This window comes from Phalacrocorax aristotelis, chromosome 3 (assembly GCF_949628215.1).
Source record: "Phalacrocorax aristotelis chromosome 3, bGulAri2.1, whole genome shotgun sequence".
NCBI classification, from domain to species: Eukaryota; Metazoa; Chordata; class Aves; order Suliformes; family Phalacrocoracidae; genus Phalacrocorax; species Phalacrocorax aristotelis.
In genome coordinates, this window is record NC_134278.1 from 129,905,547 (window position 1) to 129,923,119 (window position 17,573).

General features: G+C 52.8%; 1 protein-coding gene and 1 long non-coding RNA gene across 7 annotated transcripts in view; one reads left to right on the forward strand and one right to left on the reverse strand.

Moving 5' to 3' along the window:
• Positions 1 to 11,188, forward strand: BCL2L11 (BCL2 like 11). Of its 6 annotated transcripts, XR_012659981.1 has the most exons (5): positions 17 to 149; positions 351 to 729; positions 5,021 to 5,140; positions 5,725 to 5,837; positions 9,321 to 9,336. XR_012659981.1 is itself a non-coding variant. In XM_075089656.1 (4 exons), the coding sequence occupies exons 2-4, from the start codon at positions 360 to 362 to the stop codon at positions 9,408 to 9,410; spliced, it is 573 nt and encodes a 190-aa protein (XP_074945757.1). In that variant the 5' UTR covers positions 1 to 149; positions 351 to 359; the 3' UTR covers positions 9,411 to 11,188. The 6 variants fall into 6 exon arrangements, 3 of the variants coding, with proteins under 3 accessions (XP_074945757.1, XP_074945755.1, XP_074945756.1); XM_075089656.1 differs by lacking the exon at positions 5,021 to 5,140 and having other exon boundaries at positions 1 to 149; positions 9,321 to 11,188; XR_012659982.1 differs by lacking the exon at positions 9,321 to 9,336 and having other exon boundaries at positions 5,021 to 5,204; positions 5,725 to 5,841.
• The window catches only part of LOC142055562 (uncharacterized), a 24,566-nt gene continuing 17,844 nt past the window's right edge, over positions 10,852 to 17,573 (reverse strand). The window contains exon 4 of the long non-coding RNA XR_012659983.1: positions 10,852 to 16,002. This is a non-coding gene — a long non-coding RNA (uncharacterized LOC142055562). The remainder of the gene's footprint in view (positions 16,003 to 17,573) is intronic.

The following is a 17,573-nucleotide window of genomic DNA, read 5'->3' on the forward strand; positions in this document are numbered from 1 at the left end:
CGGAGGCGGCGCAGGGCCCGGGGCAGGCGCAGGGCCGCACACCGCCGGCAGCCCGCGGCCGGGCGCCCCGCTCCGCCCCGCCGCCCGCGGGGAGCACCGTGAGCCGGGCAGAGGGGAGCGAGGCGAGGCGGGGAGGGCGCGCGGCCGAGGTGAGGCGAGGCGAGGCGAGGCGGGAGGGCGGGCGCGGGGGGGAGCGGGCGGGAGGGCGGCGCGGAGCCGAGCTGCCGCCTCAGCACTTTCGGCAGAACAATGGGGCCGGGCGAGGGGGCGGGAGGGGCCGGGCCGGGGCCGCCGCCGGTGCCGCTCCCGCTCCCCCGGGCTCGCCTCACGCCGCCCCGCTCCGCCCGCAGGCAGCCCCGATGGCCAAGCAGCCCCCCGAGGTGAAAGCGCAACGCGACGGCGAGGGCGGGCGGTTGCCTCCACCGGCGGCGGCGGCGGCGGAGGGGCCGGGCCCGGCCGCGCAGCTGCGCCCCGGAGCTCCCGCCGCCCTGCCCGGCTCCTCCGCCGCGGCGGGGCCTCCGCCCCGGGGCCCGCCCGCCAGCCCCGGGCCCTTCGCCACCCGATCGCCCTTCTTCATCTTCGTGCGGAGGTCGCCGCTGCTGTCGCGTTCCTCCAGCGGGTACTTCTCCTTCGACGCCGAGCGCAGCCCCGCGCCCCTCAGCTGCGACAAGGCCACGCAGACCCCCAGCCCGCCCTGCCAGGCCCTCAGCCACTGCCTCAGCGCCATGGGTAAGGTCTTTTTTTTGTGGGGGGGTGGACGGGACGGGGCTGCACCGACGGGAGCGCACCCAGCCGGCCTCATCATCCTCCTCACCCCCGGCAGCAACACCTTCCCCGCCTTCAGCGTGTTTATTTTTCCCTTAAAAGACGCAAAAAGCAACACTTTCTAGCGAGGCGACGCCGCCGCGCACCTGCAGCAACGCCTCCCGCGTCCCGCGCCGTCTCCTTTTCGGGATGCCGCCCGCCGCCGCGCCGGAGGGGTGTCCCGCCGTACCCTCCCCCGGCTCAGCCGTGCCCCCAGCACCCGCCGTACCCGCAAAAGGCCCCGCCGGGAGGCTCGCGCCAGGGCGAGCTGCGGGCCGTGCGAGGGGCCGCCGGCGGCAGGGCTGGACGCCCGCCCGGCCGGCCGGGGGGTGTGGGATTTTTGCAAGCTGGCCGGGCCCGCCGAGCAAACGTGCTGCTGGGGAACACCCGTTCCTCCAGCCCTTTTTTAAAAAAATTATTATTATTATTATGATTTTTATTCTTTTCCGGGATAGGTCAGTCCCTGCCCGGGGAGGAGGGGACAAAGTTGTTTAACCCAGCTTCCTAGTCAGGGCTCGCTTCTCGCAAGGCTTTATGCGCTGCTTTTCACCAGGGTTTGTGCACTGCCGAGAGGTAAGTGACTTCTCGCTCTGTGTTGTTTTTTGTTTTTTTTTTCCTACTCCTGTTTCTTTCTAAACAAGGCACGTGGTGTCATAGGTGCTAGGGTCACAAAACTCCCGCTTGTTTTGGCAAAACCCGAAATTGGTGCTTGAAAGCAGCGTGGTGGCGGGCGGGCGTGTGTTTACATGTGGCTTACCTGGTAAGGCTGGGTTGAAGCCTCTAGTGGCAGAGACAACGCGCCTGCCGGAGCCACTCGAGCCATCCAGCGATGCCTTTCCCCTCTCGTGATCAATTCCCTTTAATTGGAGGAAACCCTTTAACTTCTGCCGGGAGCCAGGAGAAGGTGGGTGCCTTCCCATGAGAGGTGTGGTGCCGGTAGCGCTTCTCCTGGGATAACAAACACCAACGCCGAGCTTTACATGATCAAAACATCTTTTTTTTTTTTTCTTAGGGTTTGTTTTGGGTTTTTTTTTTCTTTTTTGCTCTCCCTGGTTAATGGCTGTGGTTACAGCTGCAGAGGGCTTACTGTAATATGCCCTTAGGAAAGATTTTCTGACATTATTGCAGTAATTACAGCTTAATGCAAGTTTCACAACCTCGCATAGCGCAAACACACGTGGCACAGCCAGGCAGGGATGCTGGAGTTCCTCGGCAGGGAGAGCCGCAGCCAACGTCTTAGCAGCGAGTGACTTTTCTTTTTTGGCGCTCCAGGAAGAAATTGAGGTTCTCCCTGATTTTTCTGAGCTCCTGCTTTTTCATCACCGTAGGAAAGCTGTTGAAACGCTGGTTTTACTGGAGCCTTTGTTCTGTTATCGTTGCTAGGGGCATCATCCTAAACAGCTATAAGCAAATGGAAAATACTTGAGCTATTTAAATGGGACCCTTGGCTACTCTCAAACACGATTAAGCTGAGAGCGCGGATCTGTAGAGCTGTTTTATCCCCGATCGGGGACTGCAACTCCCAGGCTGCAACTTTACCGTGCAGCTCGCCTCGAGAAAGGCCTGTTGGGTTTGCCCTGAGCACCTCTTCCTCGGTCCCCTTGCCTTGGCGGTGTCCTGCCGGATGCGTGCCGTTAAGTTTTCCGCACGGAAATGGGTCCCTCTGCGAGGAAGCAAAGGGTATAACTTGGTTTTTGTTGTGTTTTTTTTTTTTTATGTGCTGATTTTTATCTGTTGTAAGGCACTGACTGCGGGCTGCGAGATGGAGAGCTTCTCTAGGAAGCATAAGCAAGTGGCCTACTATAATAATAATAATAAACAAGCGTTTCCTGTAAGCTGGAGCGGTTTGTGTGTGATAGGTGCTCTCAGCCTCTCTCCCGCGGGCAGCGGTGGACTGTTTCCAAGGCTAATCGAGCACAGCAAGCTCGTGCTCTGCCCCGAAGCTGCCTCTTCTCAACCTCATAAAACCTTCCCCAAAGTTCTCAGCGATGACGGCCCAAATAACAATTAAGCGCTGAAGGTGCCCCTGCCAGACAAAAAAGGTGGAGGCAGCCCTGGGGAATTACGGGATGCTTTTGGTTGTGTGCGGGTGTGTGAGCGAGTGCTAAATGCTGGAGGAAGAGTTCTCCCTGACAAGGGAGGTGGTGGGCAGCGATGCTTCGGGGTGTCTTGCTTCTCTGACAGCGTGGGGTTCAGCTGGCCACCTCCAAAGCCATTTTTCTGGGGGGGAAATGAGACAAAAGCGGCGAGGGGATGTTGCGGGATGGGAGGTGGGAAGCGGTGCAGTGCTCAGCATATCTGGGAAGATGCTTTTGGGGATGAGTAGGAGAGCAGCAGGGATGACTTTGTCATGCGTGGGGATGGCGTGCCTGTGGGACCACTCGCCATAAAGCCTCCTGAGATGAGAAACCTGCCCTTTGGTGGGGCTGTGTGAATCTTAGACTAGTATTTCAAGTCTTTGGCTCTTAACAGGAGCCGATGGTTTCATTTGGTTGGGTTTTTTGTTCAAACAGCAGCTCTGTCTAAAGGCACAGGAGTGCAGGGCTTGCACGCCGGTTTGGGGGATGTATTTGGAGCAGGTGTGTGCAAGTGCTCTGTAAATGGGTTTTCCCGGTGCTGATTTGATCCCGGTGTGTTCTCCTGTGCTGTGGAAGAGGGGAGAGAAGCAGTGTGAACCTCTCCTTGCCTGTGGAGGAGATCGTCCGGGTGTAATAGGTGAATTTAAGGGGGGAACCTCAAGCCGAGACGCTGGTGGTGTCATTCATGTTGCTCTTGTTTTGGAGCCACAGTAATTTTCTCCCTGAGCTTTGCGTGCAGTTCATCTGGAGCTGCTCTCCAAGGGGTTTTTCCCCAGGGGGTTTGGATGACCAAGCCTGGGAGGTGGAGGTGCAGTTTGGGGTTGGTTTAGTTGGGGTTTTTTGGGGGTGGGTTTGGTTTTTTGTTTGTTTCTAAGCTGGGACCGCAGCTTTGCCATGCTGTCCCCAGCTGGAGCATCCCATGGGCTAGAGCAAGATGCAGGTATCCCGGGGGTGCTGGTGGCCTCTCGGTTTGTCCCTGTGGCAGCCATCTCACCGTTGGTGGCGGGTGCCAGCTCGTAGTATGACTGGGGGCCCCCTGAAAACACCTCTGACAGGTTTTGCGACCAGTTATGACTGGACCCTTTTGACGCTGCTGTTCAGCAGCACCACAGAAAGTCCTTTCTGAAAACCTCAGCCCGATTTCGCTCTCAGCCACCAACCCCAGCCTTCATCTCTCGAGCGGATGAGCTGTTGGGTGCGATGTTGGGGCAGGGGGGAAGGATGGAGAATGGGGGAAGGATGGAGAGAGAAGGGGTGGTACCCCTCCCCCTGGCAGTGTTCTCTGCATCCCTGGGTGTCTCTGCATCTTTTTGTCCTGTCTTCCTTTTCCCCCACCCCTTTTTTTTCCCCTCCCTAGCTTAGCTCTTGCCAGGAAAGGCAGCCCGGGGCCGGCTCTAGTGACGGCGGTGGGATTTTGGATGGTCGCCCCGCCCCAGCCGAAATCCTGTTTGCGTTCCCGGAGCGCCGGGGTGGAGTATCGCGAGGGCTGCGCCGCGTTTCATTCACCAGCGAGGAAAATAAATACGCCGGGGCCATCCCCGGGCAGGCAGCGGGTAGTACTCCTGCGCTACTACAGCATGAAAACAAAACAGATCCTCGAGCCAAGCAGCGCTAGTTTGGCTCGGAAATACATTTTCCAGTCAGGTCGGAGCCAGGCTTTTATTTAAAATTTTTAATTTACTTTTTTTTTTTACTGCCCCACTAATCCTTTGAATATTTTGAGATTGGAAGCTATTTCTATTCCCTTGTGATTCCTTCTAAGCTGTCGTGCCAAAACGCTCTGTTTTGTTTTGTGCGGTGGTTTTTTTGGGGGGTTGTTTGGGCTTTTTCTGTGTTTGGCTTTTTTTCCTTAAGGCTATGATTCTTGCTCGGATCCTGTGCTTGGGTTTGTGGGAGGGGGAAGAGGCAGCATAAGTACTGTACGAGGTCCTGCCTGGGTCACAGGCTGCTTCTTTCTCCCCCGGCTATTTGGGGGATTGCGTGGTGGCTTTATCACGTGTCTAGTAACTTCTTAAAATGGAGACTAAACTAGCTATATATAGTACAGTATAATTGATGCATTAGCTCTTTGTTTTGTTTTTGTCTTTCTTTTATAAGCCAGCACTGTTTTCTAGCGTCGCGTTTATTTTCTGCTAAAGTGCAGGAAGATGGTGTTTGAGAGGCGAGCGTCCCGGTTCCCTCCCGCAGACGGAAAGTCCTTCGGTTTGCTGGAAGCATGGTTTCTCGGCGTACAAATCCAATTCTGGCTTTTTTTCTCAGTACGACAAAACCAATCGTTTTCCTTTTCTCGTTGAGCACTTCAGAACTGTTTGGGGAAGAAATGTGAGAATTCAATTAAACTGTCCAGACAGAGAGTTTTTCTAAGGTTAGAGAAGAAGTTGCTGCTGTGCCTGCAAGAAAATAAAATTATTTAGAAAGAGAGGGAAGAGGAGGTTTTGCCAGGGAAAGAAATTGGGGAGTGGCATCTCGGCATTCCTCCCTATTTAAGAGGGGACCAATGCTTGGATGTGCCAGAGGAGATGCTCCTAAGGGAAGCCTAATAATAATGATAATATAAAACCAATAAGGAATAAAACCCTAATAATAATAAAATAAAACCAATAAGGAATAAAAGCCTCTCCTCCAGTGCACATCTTATGCAACAAGTCGCTGCATACAGCGTGCAGGCCTTTGCAGCCTGGCAGCTGTGCAACTCCTAGGAACTGTATTTTAAAAATATATATTAAAAAAAAAAAAAAATTTAAAAAAAGTAGTAGTCCATCAACTCTTGCCAAGTTTAATAGAGTGGGGTTTTTTTGTTGTTGTTCATCTGTTTCAAATGCTCTGGTTTTGTTCTGTGCAGCTTCCCGGGGGCAGTCTCACTCGCTAGTGGAAGACATACAGCCCGAAATCTGGATTGCACAGGAGCTGCGGCGCATCGGAGACGAGTTCAATGCCTCCTATTGTCCAAGAAGGGTAACTTTCATCTTTTTACTTTCCATTTCTTTACGCACGGTCTCTAAAAAGGAAAAGCTTAATCATCTCTGAAAACTGGTTCTGTGGTGAATGTTTCGTTCACTCAAATGTAGAAAAGGATGCGCGGGTGGTTGTCTTTGCCTGGACGCCGGGGTGTGCTGCCTGCGCCGGCGAGTCGTCTGCTGCAGCGTCATTAAATCAATTAAAAATAACCTTTAAACTGGCACTTGAGGCTTTCGGGTGCGAAGTTCGCAGTATCTTTTGTAGCAACCCAAGTGTGTTGCTGGATTGGGAGTGGACCTGGCAATAATGAGGAAGAAACCTCTAAAAGTTTAAGAGGCAGAGAAAGTTTTAAGGGGCAGAGAAAGTGTGGGTGTGTTGGGGTATTTTTGGGGTGGCCTTGGGAAGAGCCCCTCTGGAAGCGGTGCCCAGCTGGGAGCTGGGGAGCAGTTGGGTGCCTGCTCCAGCGTTTTTAGGAGCAAATGGAGCAGGTTTTTGTGCCTGACTCCCAGATTCCTGCTGCCCAGGATCGCCTGCATGAAGCGTAGTTGCAAATAAGAAGGAGGGATAGACTCAGTCTGAGCTTATTTGTCTTACAGAGAATCTGCCGGAGCCATTTTGAAACACATGTATTTATAAGAGTGTGAACTCTCTCACCTTTCAGTGTTGCAATAAAAATAGGTGGCACTAATGCAAATGCAAACCCCTACCCCAAACCAAGCAAAAAAAAAAAAACCCAAACAACCCTAAAACAAAACAGCCCGGGGAGATGAGGTAACAGTAGTTCTGGGAAGAGCAATGTTAGCCAGTAACTTCCCTGCTGAATTTTATTGGTGGCTGCGTGTTCGTGCATGTGGCTTCTGGTCTGTCAGCTCGCCCTTGAGCTCGCCTGTGGGAAGAGGAGTCAGAAGCACGTTAGGTAGCGGCCTTGGTGACGAAATGCTGACTGCCCGGATCTTTATCCATCCTCCCGGCTCGTGAGTCACTCCTGCAGCGTGTTTCCTTGCCGCTCCCAGGGTCCGTTTGGCGGGTGCCTGTAGGCAGGGGCTCTCTCCCAAAATGGGTGCCAGGCTGCTGCGGTCCAGCTCCTTCTGCGCAGCCTCTCTGCACCGCCTCGCTGGAGGCTTCTCGGGAACGTGGAGTGCTGTGCCATCCCTCCTCGCTGACTGCTGGAGCGGTGCCTTAAATTTGGAGTGCAGGCTGGCCCTTTGAGCACCTTCTGGAGCAGAAATGCCCTCCTCACTATCTCGTGGGGACCAGCTCCATTGGTGCTGCCCCATGTGGGACCGTGGATGCTGGAAATCCGCGCCAGGCGTGTTGTGCCACCCCGTACAAAACCATGATCCGTGCTGCCTGGTGTTTAAGAGGGCAGGAATTTAATGGGGGGCTGGCAGAGGAGGGGTGGGAAGGGGTTTTCCCCATGGGTCCAAGAGGGCAGGTGTGAAGCCGGCAGCAGGGTGGGATGCGGGTGCCCAGTCGCAGAGCATCACTCTGGTTTGCGTGAGGTGGTTCCCAGCACCGTGGCCGAGCTTCCAACCTGCTACCCTGGGGAGAGAACTGAAACAGAGAGGACCATGTCCTGCTTGCTAGATGACACGAGCAGAGGCTGTCATGCGTGACCCTAAAAACACTTTGTACCTGGTTTAATTAGCATCTGACGAATTCTCGCTTGGTGCACCCAGAAGTGAGAAGGTTTCAGAGCATTTAAGCGATTGCCGTGGAATTATTGTCCCCGATGTGCTTGGTGGTTGTTTTGTAGAAAGGTGTCGCTTCCTTCTGCGAGCGGTCCAGCTGCTCCGGAGGAGAGGGCAGAGCCCTTTGGCAAGAGGGGGTAGGTAGGACACCTTCCCAGCACGCCTGGCTCTGCCGCTCGCTGGGGTTTGCCCTTTAAGCGTGAGGTTAGAAATGGGGAACTAAGAGCCCTGCCAAAACGGCACTTGCCGGGCAGGTCGGAGCTGTCGGACGGGTCGGAGCCGCATGTTCCCCATCACGTTCCCCACTGGTGCGCCCTGTGCGTCACACCCCAGGGACTGTCTCTTGGGCAAGACAGAGGGGAATCGGACAACTTGCCATTCAGCCCTTCTTTGCCCCGAGAAAGCTTGTGGGTCCAGCGAGCGGAGATGACCACGGGGCCCTCTGGCCGTGGAGACCAGCTCCACGCCGAGGCTTTTGCCGGCAGAGGGTGGTGCATCGCTTGGCCACTGTTGCATGCCCCAAGCTTTGCCGCACGCACCCGAGCTGCCTGCAGAAGTGGAAAATGTCTTGTTTCAACTCCCCAATTTTTTTTTATACCTCTTCATTAAAGAAAACCCAACTTTGGCATTTCTTTTGCATTCTCTCTAAACCTGTTGGGGTTTTTTTTTGTTTTGTTTTTTTTTGCTTGCTCTCCGCCATATCGGCGGTCAGGTAGTGCGGTGGGCTTAGCGGCGTGCTGGTGGGGGGCAGGTCCCGGGTGGGTAAATCCCACTTGTGCGGGGACCCGATGCCCCGGGGCGCAGGGATGCCCAGGGTGGGAGGCATGCATGGTCGGGGGCTGCTCGAGCATCGTCCCTCCATGGTGACAGCACCCCGCTGCGGGACCGCCCGCGTTACGCCCCCGTAGCGGGGAGGGCAGTTTGCATATCGGTGTAAACAGCGTAATTTCTCTCCGTGGGGCATGCACAAGCATGATTTTACTGCACCAAATATGGCCCGAATCGGATTGCTTTGGGATGGCGGAGAGGGGGATGCTTGGGCTGTCCTTTCACCCTTAAAAAAAGGCTTAAAAATAAAAGCTCGTTCCGTGATTGCTCTTTTTTGTTTTCGTTGTACGCTGTTGTGATACAGAGATCCCTCACTCCAGGGAGGAGCGTTTTGCTGCTGTGTCCGGTTTGCCGTCTTTTGTGAATGAGGTGGTGGTTATGCTTGGAGTGGTCTGAACTAAAATCTGCGTGGTGTTGCTGCAGGTGGGGACTTGCCTGTACATTGACTCATGCTGCTCTGCCTGCTGAGGGGCTTTCTAGTTTTAATATTTGTTGTTTTCCTTATTTTATTATTTTTGTTTTCCTTATTTTACCATTTTTTCCTCTCAGCCGTCCCACACTATGGCTTTTAAACCCCCCTGACTGTGTAGCAGGTCTTACTGCTCCTTTGCCACGTTTCAAACCCCACGGCAGCATCACGTGCCTCCTGTGCCCACACGCAGGGACTCGCATGTGACATCCCCGTTGAGCGGCGCCGTGGCGGCCGCCTTCAGGGCAAACGCGGCCGGGGAGCCGGCAGCTTTGACCCTTTGAGTATGATAAGGCTTTTAATTGAAGGAAAACACGAAAGGTCGCAGGGTTTGCTTTTATTCTTTGTAAAAGGCTCGATTCCGCACCTCTGCAGTACCCGCGTGGCACTGCACAAGGTGTTCGTAGCGCAGGGGCTCTGTGCTGGAAATTAAAGTCACCATCTTGTTTGGTTTTCTTTTATTTTTTTTCTTCCCCTCCTCTTTCGTTTTAGGGTTTCTTGGATAACCGGGCGGGAAACCCCCAGATCATCATTTTGCGCCTCCTGCGTTACATCATCCGCCTCATCTGGAGGATGCAGTGAGCAGCGGGCGCGTCCCGAGGCGCCAGGACTAGTTTACTTGTTGGGAAAGCCTGGGGAGGACGGACAGAGGGACGGTCGCAGGGCTCCCCGCACCGCCCGGCTCCCACCCTGCCTCTCCCGTGGGGACACACGGCAGGGGCCGTCGGATGAGGGCAGACATCCCACGCCGACCTGCTGGGACTCTCCGATGCAGGATTTTGTCCGAGAGTGGTGTTTACTGCATTTCTCTCAACTCTTTCATTATTTTTTCTTTTTTATTTTTCCAAAATAGTCTCAGCGAAAATTTTCAACAGCAATGAAATAACTTTTTTTGTCATCATTTCTGGAAGCCTGTCGGCTCGTCTGGGATAAACCCTGCAGCAGGGAAGAGGAAAGCCTGAGCCAGCTGACGGGCAGAGCCGCCTTAGTTTGCCTTGCAGACCTTATTGCAGAGACTCGTGGAGCCCTCGCCTCTTCCTTTGCCACCTGGGCGCTTGCCTATGGAAAAGGATGGCGATGATGGAAGAAGAGCAGAGGGATTTAAATCAGCACTTCTTTTACCTGTAAATACCTAATGCTACCCTAAATTCACCTTCATTTGCATCATGCAAATAGCCTATTTCCTGCTGACTGATTTTTATTTTTTTTTTTTAAATATATATATGTATTTTTTTTTTTAACACTCTGAATTTCATGACTTAGCTGTCAGACTCCCAGGGTCCGAAATACCACAACCAACCAAACAAAAAAACCCAATCCACCAGGTTGCCTTTTTTTGTTTTGAGAAATTCTTTCTATCAAATGTGTGAAAACGCTTACATATTGTATAATATTATATATAATATATAACGTTGGTGACTGACTAATTCAGCAATAAAACGTTCTTGGAGGCAGGTAAAAACAGTTCCCAGCACACCGCAGCTTTGCACCTGGCGACGGCAGCTCCTGCTGCGTAACTCCAGGAACTGTTTTAAGCCGTTGCTGTTGAAACCAGGAGGGTTTTTAAGGCGCTGGATTTTTTTTTTTTTTCCCCCGGGATGCTCTGCGTTCAGACAGGACAGCCCGGAGCAGGGCGGTAAGCGGGATGGGATCGTCGGCGTGAAGAACCCGGAGGCTCGTGCGCTGGGATGAGGCGCCAAAGGATGCCGACCTGGTACGGATCCGCTCCTCATCGACTGCCGCGTCTCCTCCCGAGCTGCCCTCCTTCCCCTGGGAAGACCTGACCGGGTGCTCGATGCTGTCCCACGGCATCTCCCCTTCCACCCAGACACCCCGCACCCTTGCTGGAGGAGCCCCCAGGGCTTGTCAGAAGAAGCAGGTCTGTCTCCTCGGGCCCCTCCGTGGTCTCCGGTTCATCTCGCGGGTGGCTGCTGCATGCCAGGTGCTTTCAGGAGGGGTGGCTGCTCCGGCCACCCCCGTATCTATGCACAAATGTACCCCTCTCTGCCTCCGGAGCTGCCCCTTTCCTCTGGCGGCTGCAGGTGGTCCTCGAATCCGCTTCCAAACGCTGCGGTTTTATCTCTGGTTTCACCAGCACCATAGGAAAAAAAAAAGATTAAAAAACCCAAGAAAAAACCAAACCCAAGCCCACGAGAGTGATTTTCCCTGCAATACGTGTACAGGGAGAAGCTGTTGAGTGCCATGGATGATTGGTAGTGTTTTTAACATGGACAAACTGTACAATCTGACCTCTATGCACTGGCTGCCTGTGCCTGTTGGGTGGGCGAAGAGCCGTGGTGTCGGTGCGGGGCTGCGTGCCTCCGACTGCACTCCTCTCTGGAGGATTACAGTGATTTTTTTTTTTTTTAAAAAATTAATTTTATTATCAATTTTTGGACCTGCAAACTGAGCGTGGGTTGCAGGAGTTTGGCCTCAGCTGCAGGAGCAGGGGATGTTTAGGAAAGGGTATTTTGGAGAGGCTGTGGGGGGAACCTTTGCACTGGTGGAGAGCGAGCGATTAAAATCTCTGGGGAGCTTGGCCAGGGCAGGTTCCTGCTCCTCGTCCCCTTGGTTTTGGCTCACCGTAGCTGTGCTGCCCCAGCCATCGCCTCTTTTCTGTAGGGTTTATAAGGAAAACCCTGACAGGGAGGCTGCCGCCGCAGGTTTCCCATGGGAACCTCCGTGGAATTGCATGGCTGCTGATAAAATTAAAAGGAAAACAAAAAAAAAGATAAAATTTGGCAGCAGATGGGAAACCAAACGAGTTTGGGTTTTTTTATGGTTGAGTTTCATCCATTGCTGGTGGATGAAACGGTGCTTTCGGATCTCGCAGCCTTACAGCATCCCGGCATCCCACTGGCACTGCGCCGCCCAGAATGTGTCCCTTGGAGTACACCAAAGAAAAGCCGAGCACTTTACCCCGTCCTCCCCGCCGGGCTGCCCCAGCCAACGATGGCGACAAAAATTGTATTAATTTTAAGGGAAAAAAAAAAGGAGGTATTGGCGCTGTCTGCCTGGGAGTTCTCCGCAGGAGGCGATCCTGGCCGAAAGCTAGGCATAGGAAAATGAGCCCCCAAAAACCAGGTTTTAACCCCGTAGAGTTGTGAGGTTTAGGGAAAAAAAAACCAAAACAAAACCAGAAAGTGTCTAAACAGAAGAACGATGTTTTTAGAATAGTGATTATGCTTGTTTTAGCCACGTTGGCTGACTGCTCTGGGTCATTTTAAGCGTAACCTGTGGTCTCTTTTCTGCCAAAAGGATACGATGAAGAGTTTTCCTTGGTTGTGGGGAAACCAGATTTATTCCCAGGCGATCTCACCCAATGCGTTAACGCTTCTCTTTTCCATAACTGTAAATACCTGAATATTTATTAGAGTAGGGCACCATATTATTTTCATCATCTGAGCCAAATATCTGTGTGCAATGTATTTCCTTTCCTTTCTCTCATGTAAGTTTTGTACAGCTTATGAATAAGTAAAAAAAAAAAAAAAAAAAGGGAAAAGTTACTTTTTTTTTTCCCCTAAACTTTTTTAGATTTGAACTTGGTAAATACTGTAGATTCTTCCCTCCTCCCCACCCCCCCCCCCCCCGTGTAATTAATGCACTCTACTGTTCCATAATGCTGTAACTTGTAGAAATGTTGTATATTTATTTTCTGCTTATTTAAGTTCCTGTAAAGATTTTGGTTTCCCCCTTCGCTCCTCCCTGCCCCTGCAGCAAGCGCCGGATCACCTTCGAAAGCGCTGCCTTCTGGCAGCGCAGCCAGGATGGTTCAGATAATGAGATTATTATCCTTTTTTTTTCCTCAAAGTGCCTAAGTCCCACTTCCCAGTAGTGATTTAGGCACGTCAAAGACTTCAACATTAGTGAAATTCAGTGGGAATTTGGCTTCTCCATCCCTGCGGTTTTTGCCACCCCCTTTTCAAAGCCACATTTTCCTCCGTCTCAGCCACTTTCCCTGGACCAGCTGTAACATCAGGTACCGCCCCAGCGCACGCCGATGTGCTGATGAATTACTAACTCGTTTCACAGGACCCAGCGTATGTAGCATTTTTACTGCAATTTCCCTGGCTTACTTGTGTTTTGCACTGATGAATTTTGGACAGGGTAATTGCCACTCTACTCGTGCAATACTGCTGTAAATAATTGCAGATCTTTTTTTTTTTTTTTTTTTTTTAAGATGCAATCTTTTATGTTCTTAATTTGAGTTTTATATGAATAAAAACTTCCAACTATTTGTCCTGAGTGCTGTTTTCTTTGGGGGATCTTTCTTCGGGCCTGATCACCTGAGGAAGGGCTGGGGAAGGGGATATTTGCTGATTTATCACCAGTTCTTACCCAGATCCAGGGCGCAGGCACGTACCCAGGGTCTCCTTCTGCTCGGAGGCGCTTTGAAGCTCCCGGGACACTAAAATGCGTCTGTTAAATGAAGCTGCTTTGCAAGATGTTGCCTCGAGCACGTCCAAACCCAAAAGCAGCACCTCTGCAGCCCCAGCTGGGAGAGCTTCGGGGTTTTCTTCCTTCTTTTCCCCATATTTATGGGCACAGATGTATTTTTGGGGCTCTGTAGACACGGGCTGCATCAATGGGCTCAAACCCAAGCGCTGGGTGCTGTGCGTCCCTGGGTGGTTTTCATAGTTGTTGAAAAAGTTTGGGGATGCATGGGGGTTTATTTTATTAGTATTTTTAATTTTACATTATTTTTATGAATTTTCTTTTTGTCATTTTGATTTTATTATTTTACATTTTATTTTAATGATTTTTAATTTTAATCAAAATCTGCTTGTAAAGATTACCGTCTCACCTTGCTTCTGCCTTGGCCGTCTGTCCCATTTCTGCCCCCTTCTCAAAGCCATCCCCGCTGTCTGGTGGCCAAGTCCCCGGGGGAGCGCGGAGGGGATGCTTCCAGCCCTGCCTGTCCCCCACTTGCTCCTCTTGCTTTGATTTCACCGCCGGTAATAGACGGCAGGTAACCGACGGCATCAGCCACGGTTTGGAGCGATATTCTGGTGAGATTCCTCCAGTGCGGCTTCTGGCGTAAAAGGAGCAGGTGAGAGGTGATGGCAGAGCTCCCTAAATTCAGTGGGGCTGGCACTTGGAGCAGGGCACGCAGGCTTCTTTTTGGAGACGCCAATAAATTGTCTTAAAGGCTGATAAATAAGAGGATCGATACGGTTGTCACAGAGGGAGGGAGCCTGTTGCATGCCAAAAACGGGGCGGCAGGGGCAAGGTGGGACCTGCAGGAGCAGCCGATGCTTCCCGAGGCGATCACACCCGCATCCCCGGGCCGGCGCTGCTTTCCCCCGCTCCTTGCCTGGCGTCCCGTTTAATTCCCATTTTGAAGGTCTGCGGCGATGCGGCAGGCACGAACCAAGCGCTCAGTGTGGTGGTGGGCCCCGTGCTTGATATTTTTTTTTTTCCCTTTTGCTCAAAGGCGATGAGCTGCTGGCCCGTCCTGTGCGCCAGGCACGGAGTGTGTGTGTCTGTGTGTGTGTGGGGGGGGATATTTTTAGCCATTTATTCCGAAATACCAGCTGGGTGGCCGGAGTTTGGGCTGCGTGACGCAATGCGGTGGGACCGTGCGTCAGCTGGGAAGGCTGAAAGGCAGGAAGAGATTGGAGGGAAAAGCAGATTGAGAAGTCCCCGGGAAGCCACAGCCCGTGCTGGGAGCTGCTGTGCCAAGTGCTCCTGCACCCCGGCACCCATCAGCTGAAATGTATTTAAAAACAACCCCAAAAAGTCCTCCTTGACAAACAACTTCAAAAAAATTCTGGATTTTTTTTTTTTTTTGTTCTTGTGTGTGTTTCAAATTACAGAAGTTCCTGAAAGGGAAGTTTATTGGTTTCAGGTGCTATTTTTGGGGCTTCTTTAACTCAAAAAAAAAAGGCTTTATTGCCCAGCCGAGGCTCTGGCAGCTGCCGGCCACGCTCTGCCCATGGCTCTTTGGGCCCGTTGGCGTTCGGGAGCCAACCGGCCTGTGCGGGCAAGTCGTCACACCTCGTGCTCTCCATTTAGCTTTGGTGTGACTCCTGTTGGAAGGAGCTCATCGCCTGCCGGAACCCAGTGACCTTGGGAAGAGAGCCGCTGCCATGCCGGCAGCATGCAGCGGCGCAGAGCCAAGGGTCTCGCCTTTGGGCATGAGCCTGGCCATCGCCAGGGCTAGGTTGGCCACGGCCAAGTCAAAGGTGGTCATGGCCCAGGCTGGCAGCCGTGGCCATGATCAAAGGTGGTTGTGGCCCAGGTTGGTCATGGCCAAGTTGAAGGTGGTCATGGTCCAGGTTGGCCGTCGTCTGGGTTGGCCATGGCCAGGTCCAGGGTAGTCACAGCCCAGGTCCACTAAAAGCACATCATCTGGGTCTTCCCCAAGAGACAGGCCCTTTCTTTCTGTGCTCTTAAATTTTTGCTTTAGTAACTAATTAAAACCACATGCAGTGTTGTTTTAAGGATGACAAACTTCCTTTATTCCTTGAAAAGGAAAATAAAAACAATTTTTCTCATGGAAAAAGCCATGTGAAAGCCTCACCGCCACAGAGCCCCGCGTCCATCGGAAGTCAACCTTTCCACATTCACCCCCCTCCCCAGACACTCATGACTGCCTTGTGCACACACTGTTGACACACACGCCATCAGCCCGGCCAGACGAGCTCCAAGCCGACCCAGGCCGTTCCCACATCCCGTAACCCCTGCCTGCCTCGGGAATGACGAGCACCCAAAGCCAACGATGCGCTCCCCGGTTGGGGGGTGGCGCGCGCCGGGGGAGGGCTCGGTGGGGCTGGCAAGCCGAAGCACCCATCAGCTGGGGGCTGACCACCGCAGCTTCAGCAGAGCCGAACGGCCGAGGGCTGCCACGCCGCGGCTATCCAGTGCCACGGGAGCAACAACACCATGCTGCCAGGTTCTCAAGAGATTTTTTTTTTTTTTTTTTCCAATAACTCACATCTGACCTTTCAAACACCTGTTCAGCCTTAAACAGCTAAAAATACCCACCAAGCTTTGCATTTGATTTTCATATTGCAACAAAGCTCACTGTTTCCAGCGGGTTTTTCTCGTGTTTCTGGCAGGTTCTAGGATGGTTGACCTCTCCTCTGGTCAAACCCAGCGTAGGCAGGCATGGGAGACTGCAGGCTGCAGGCAGGGTTGCTCAGGCTGCCCTGGAGCGTGGCCAGGGAGGTCCCTAGAAGCAATAACGGGGCATTATAGACACTATAACAGGGCTGGGCACATATTTGTATGGTGTAAGACAAGCCCAAGGATGGTAGGACCAAGGGGCTCTTCCCACTGCCCACCAGCCAAGGGCCCTGCAAGGTACTTACCCACCCTCTGCTGCCCTTCCCCAGCACCCCAAACCTATTCCAGGTGTTTTCTGGGGCATTTTAAAATTAAGACCTGCAATGCTTAAGGTACTCTTTAAAAGCAAGACTAGCGGGTTATTCCTGCGGGCGACACCACCGCCCCTACAAAGCCTGGTCCTATGGCGCCAAGAAGACCTTGGCTGTTGCAGCAATGACTTGCTCAGTGCCGCATTGCTCGTCGGGGCCGGGGCTAGGCAAGGGCAGGGACCCTCATGGGGATACGGGGCCTTTTCTTCCCTGATTTGATGAATTTCTTCTCGCCAGCCTTTTGACGGGCTCATATGTTAATTTTCCCGGGAGGACATGTGGGAAGCCTTCGCTTCCCAGCCTGGTGGGCTGCCGCTAATTAAAACATGCTTCATCTTGGTGCGATTATGGACGTCATGCACTGAGCGAAAGACTTTTTGACACAGACATAATTACCTTGGATATTAATTAGGGGAAATAAAGTCGGAAGTCAGCACGATAGCCATTCCCTGAGGTGGGGATGCAGCAAACCACGGCTTCCCTGAGCATCCCCCCCGCTGCCCGCGCCGGCACGTGGCTCCAGCGCTAATTAGGTCTAACTGGCGTCGCTGTAACGGCGCAGGCTGGAGGATGGCATGCGAGGAAGGACACGACAAGAAAGGGCAATGAGAGCTGCAGCGCTGCCTCACCGCACCCCAGCGCGTCCCCACGCCGTCGCCGCAGCCACGGGATGGCTGCGCGTGGCCCCATGTTAAAAAAATACAGGATTTTTCTGAAATCCTTTCTTTTTTCCCCTCCCTGAAACACACAAATAAACCCCCTGAGCATCAGAGAAGACGCAGGGCAGGGGATGAGGGGGTGCTGGGGCTCCCAGACCCCACGGCGTGCTGGCGGCACAGCATCCCAGTCCCCATCCCTCCTGGGGCCAGCAGTGGTGGCAGAGCCCTCCCGTCAAGCGGGACAGGGCGGGGGAACGGCCACGAGTGCCTGACATTAACATTCAAATTACTTATTGGCAGAAATGGGTTTAAAAATAGGTTTTTTATGATAAACAAACTAACCTCATACAGGAAGTGAGCTGCAAATACTAAAAACTATTATGTTGTAAGAGCTGGTAAAGCATTGAGCTGCCCCGCAAACCAAAAAAAAAAAAAAAACCAACATAAAAAGAAGCAATTGGGGTTTTTTTAATATTTTCTTGGTTTTTTATGTTTTCCATCCTGGCATGGGGAAAAGGGGAGAATTGAGGGGAGAAAGGGCAGGGGCCCCCCCGTGCTGCTGGGGGCATGAGATCATTTCTTCTCCACTCGTGGCCCCTAAACTAAAGGTAAAGCCCGGTGATGCGCAACCAGCTTCGTGATGCGAACCCTGGGTTTTAGCGTGCCTGGACTTCAAAAAGCATTTGCTTCTGCTGCTGAAAAGGTTA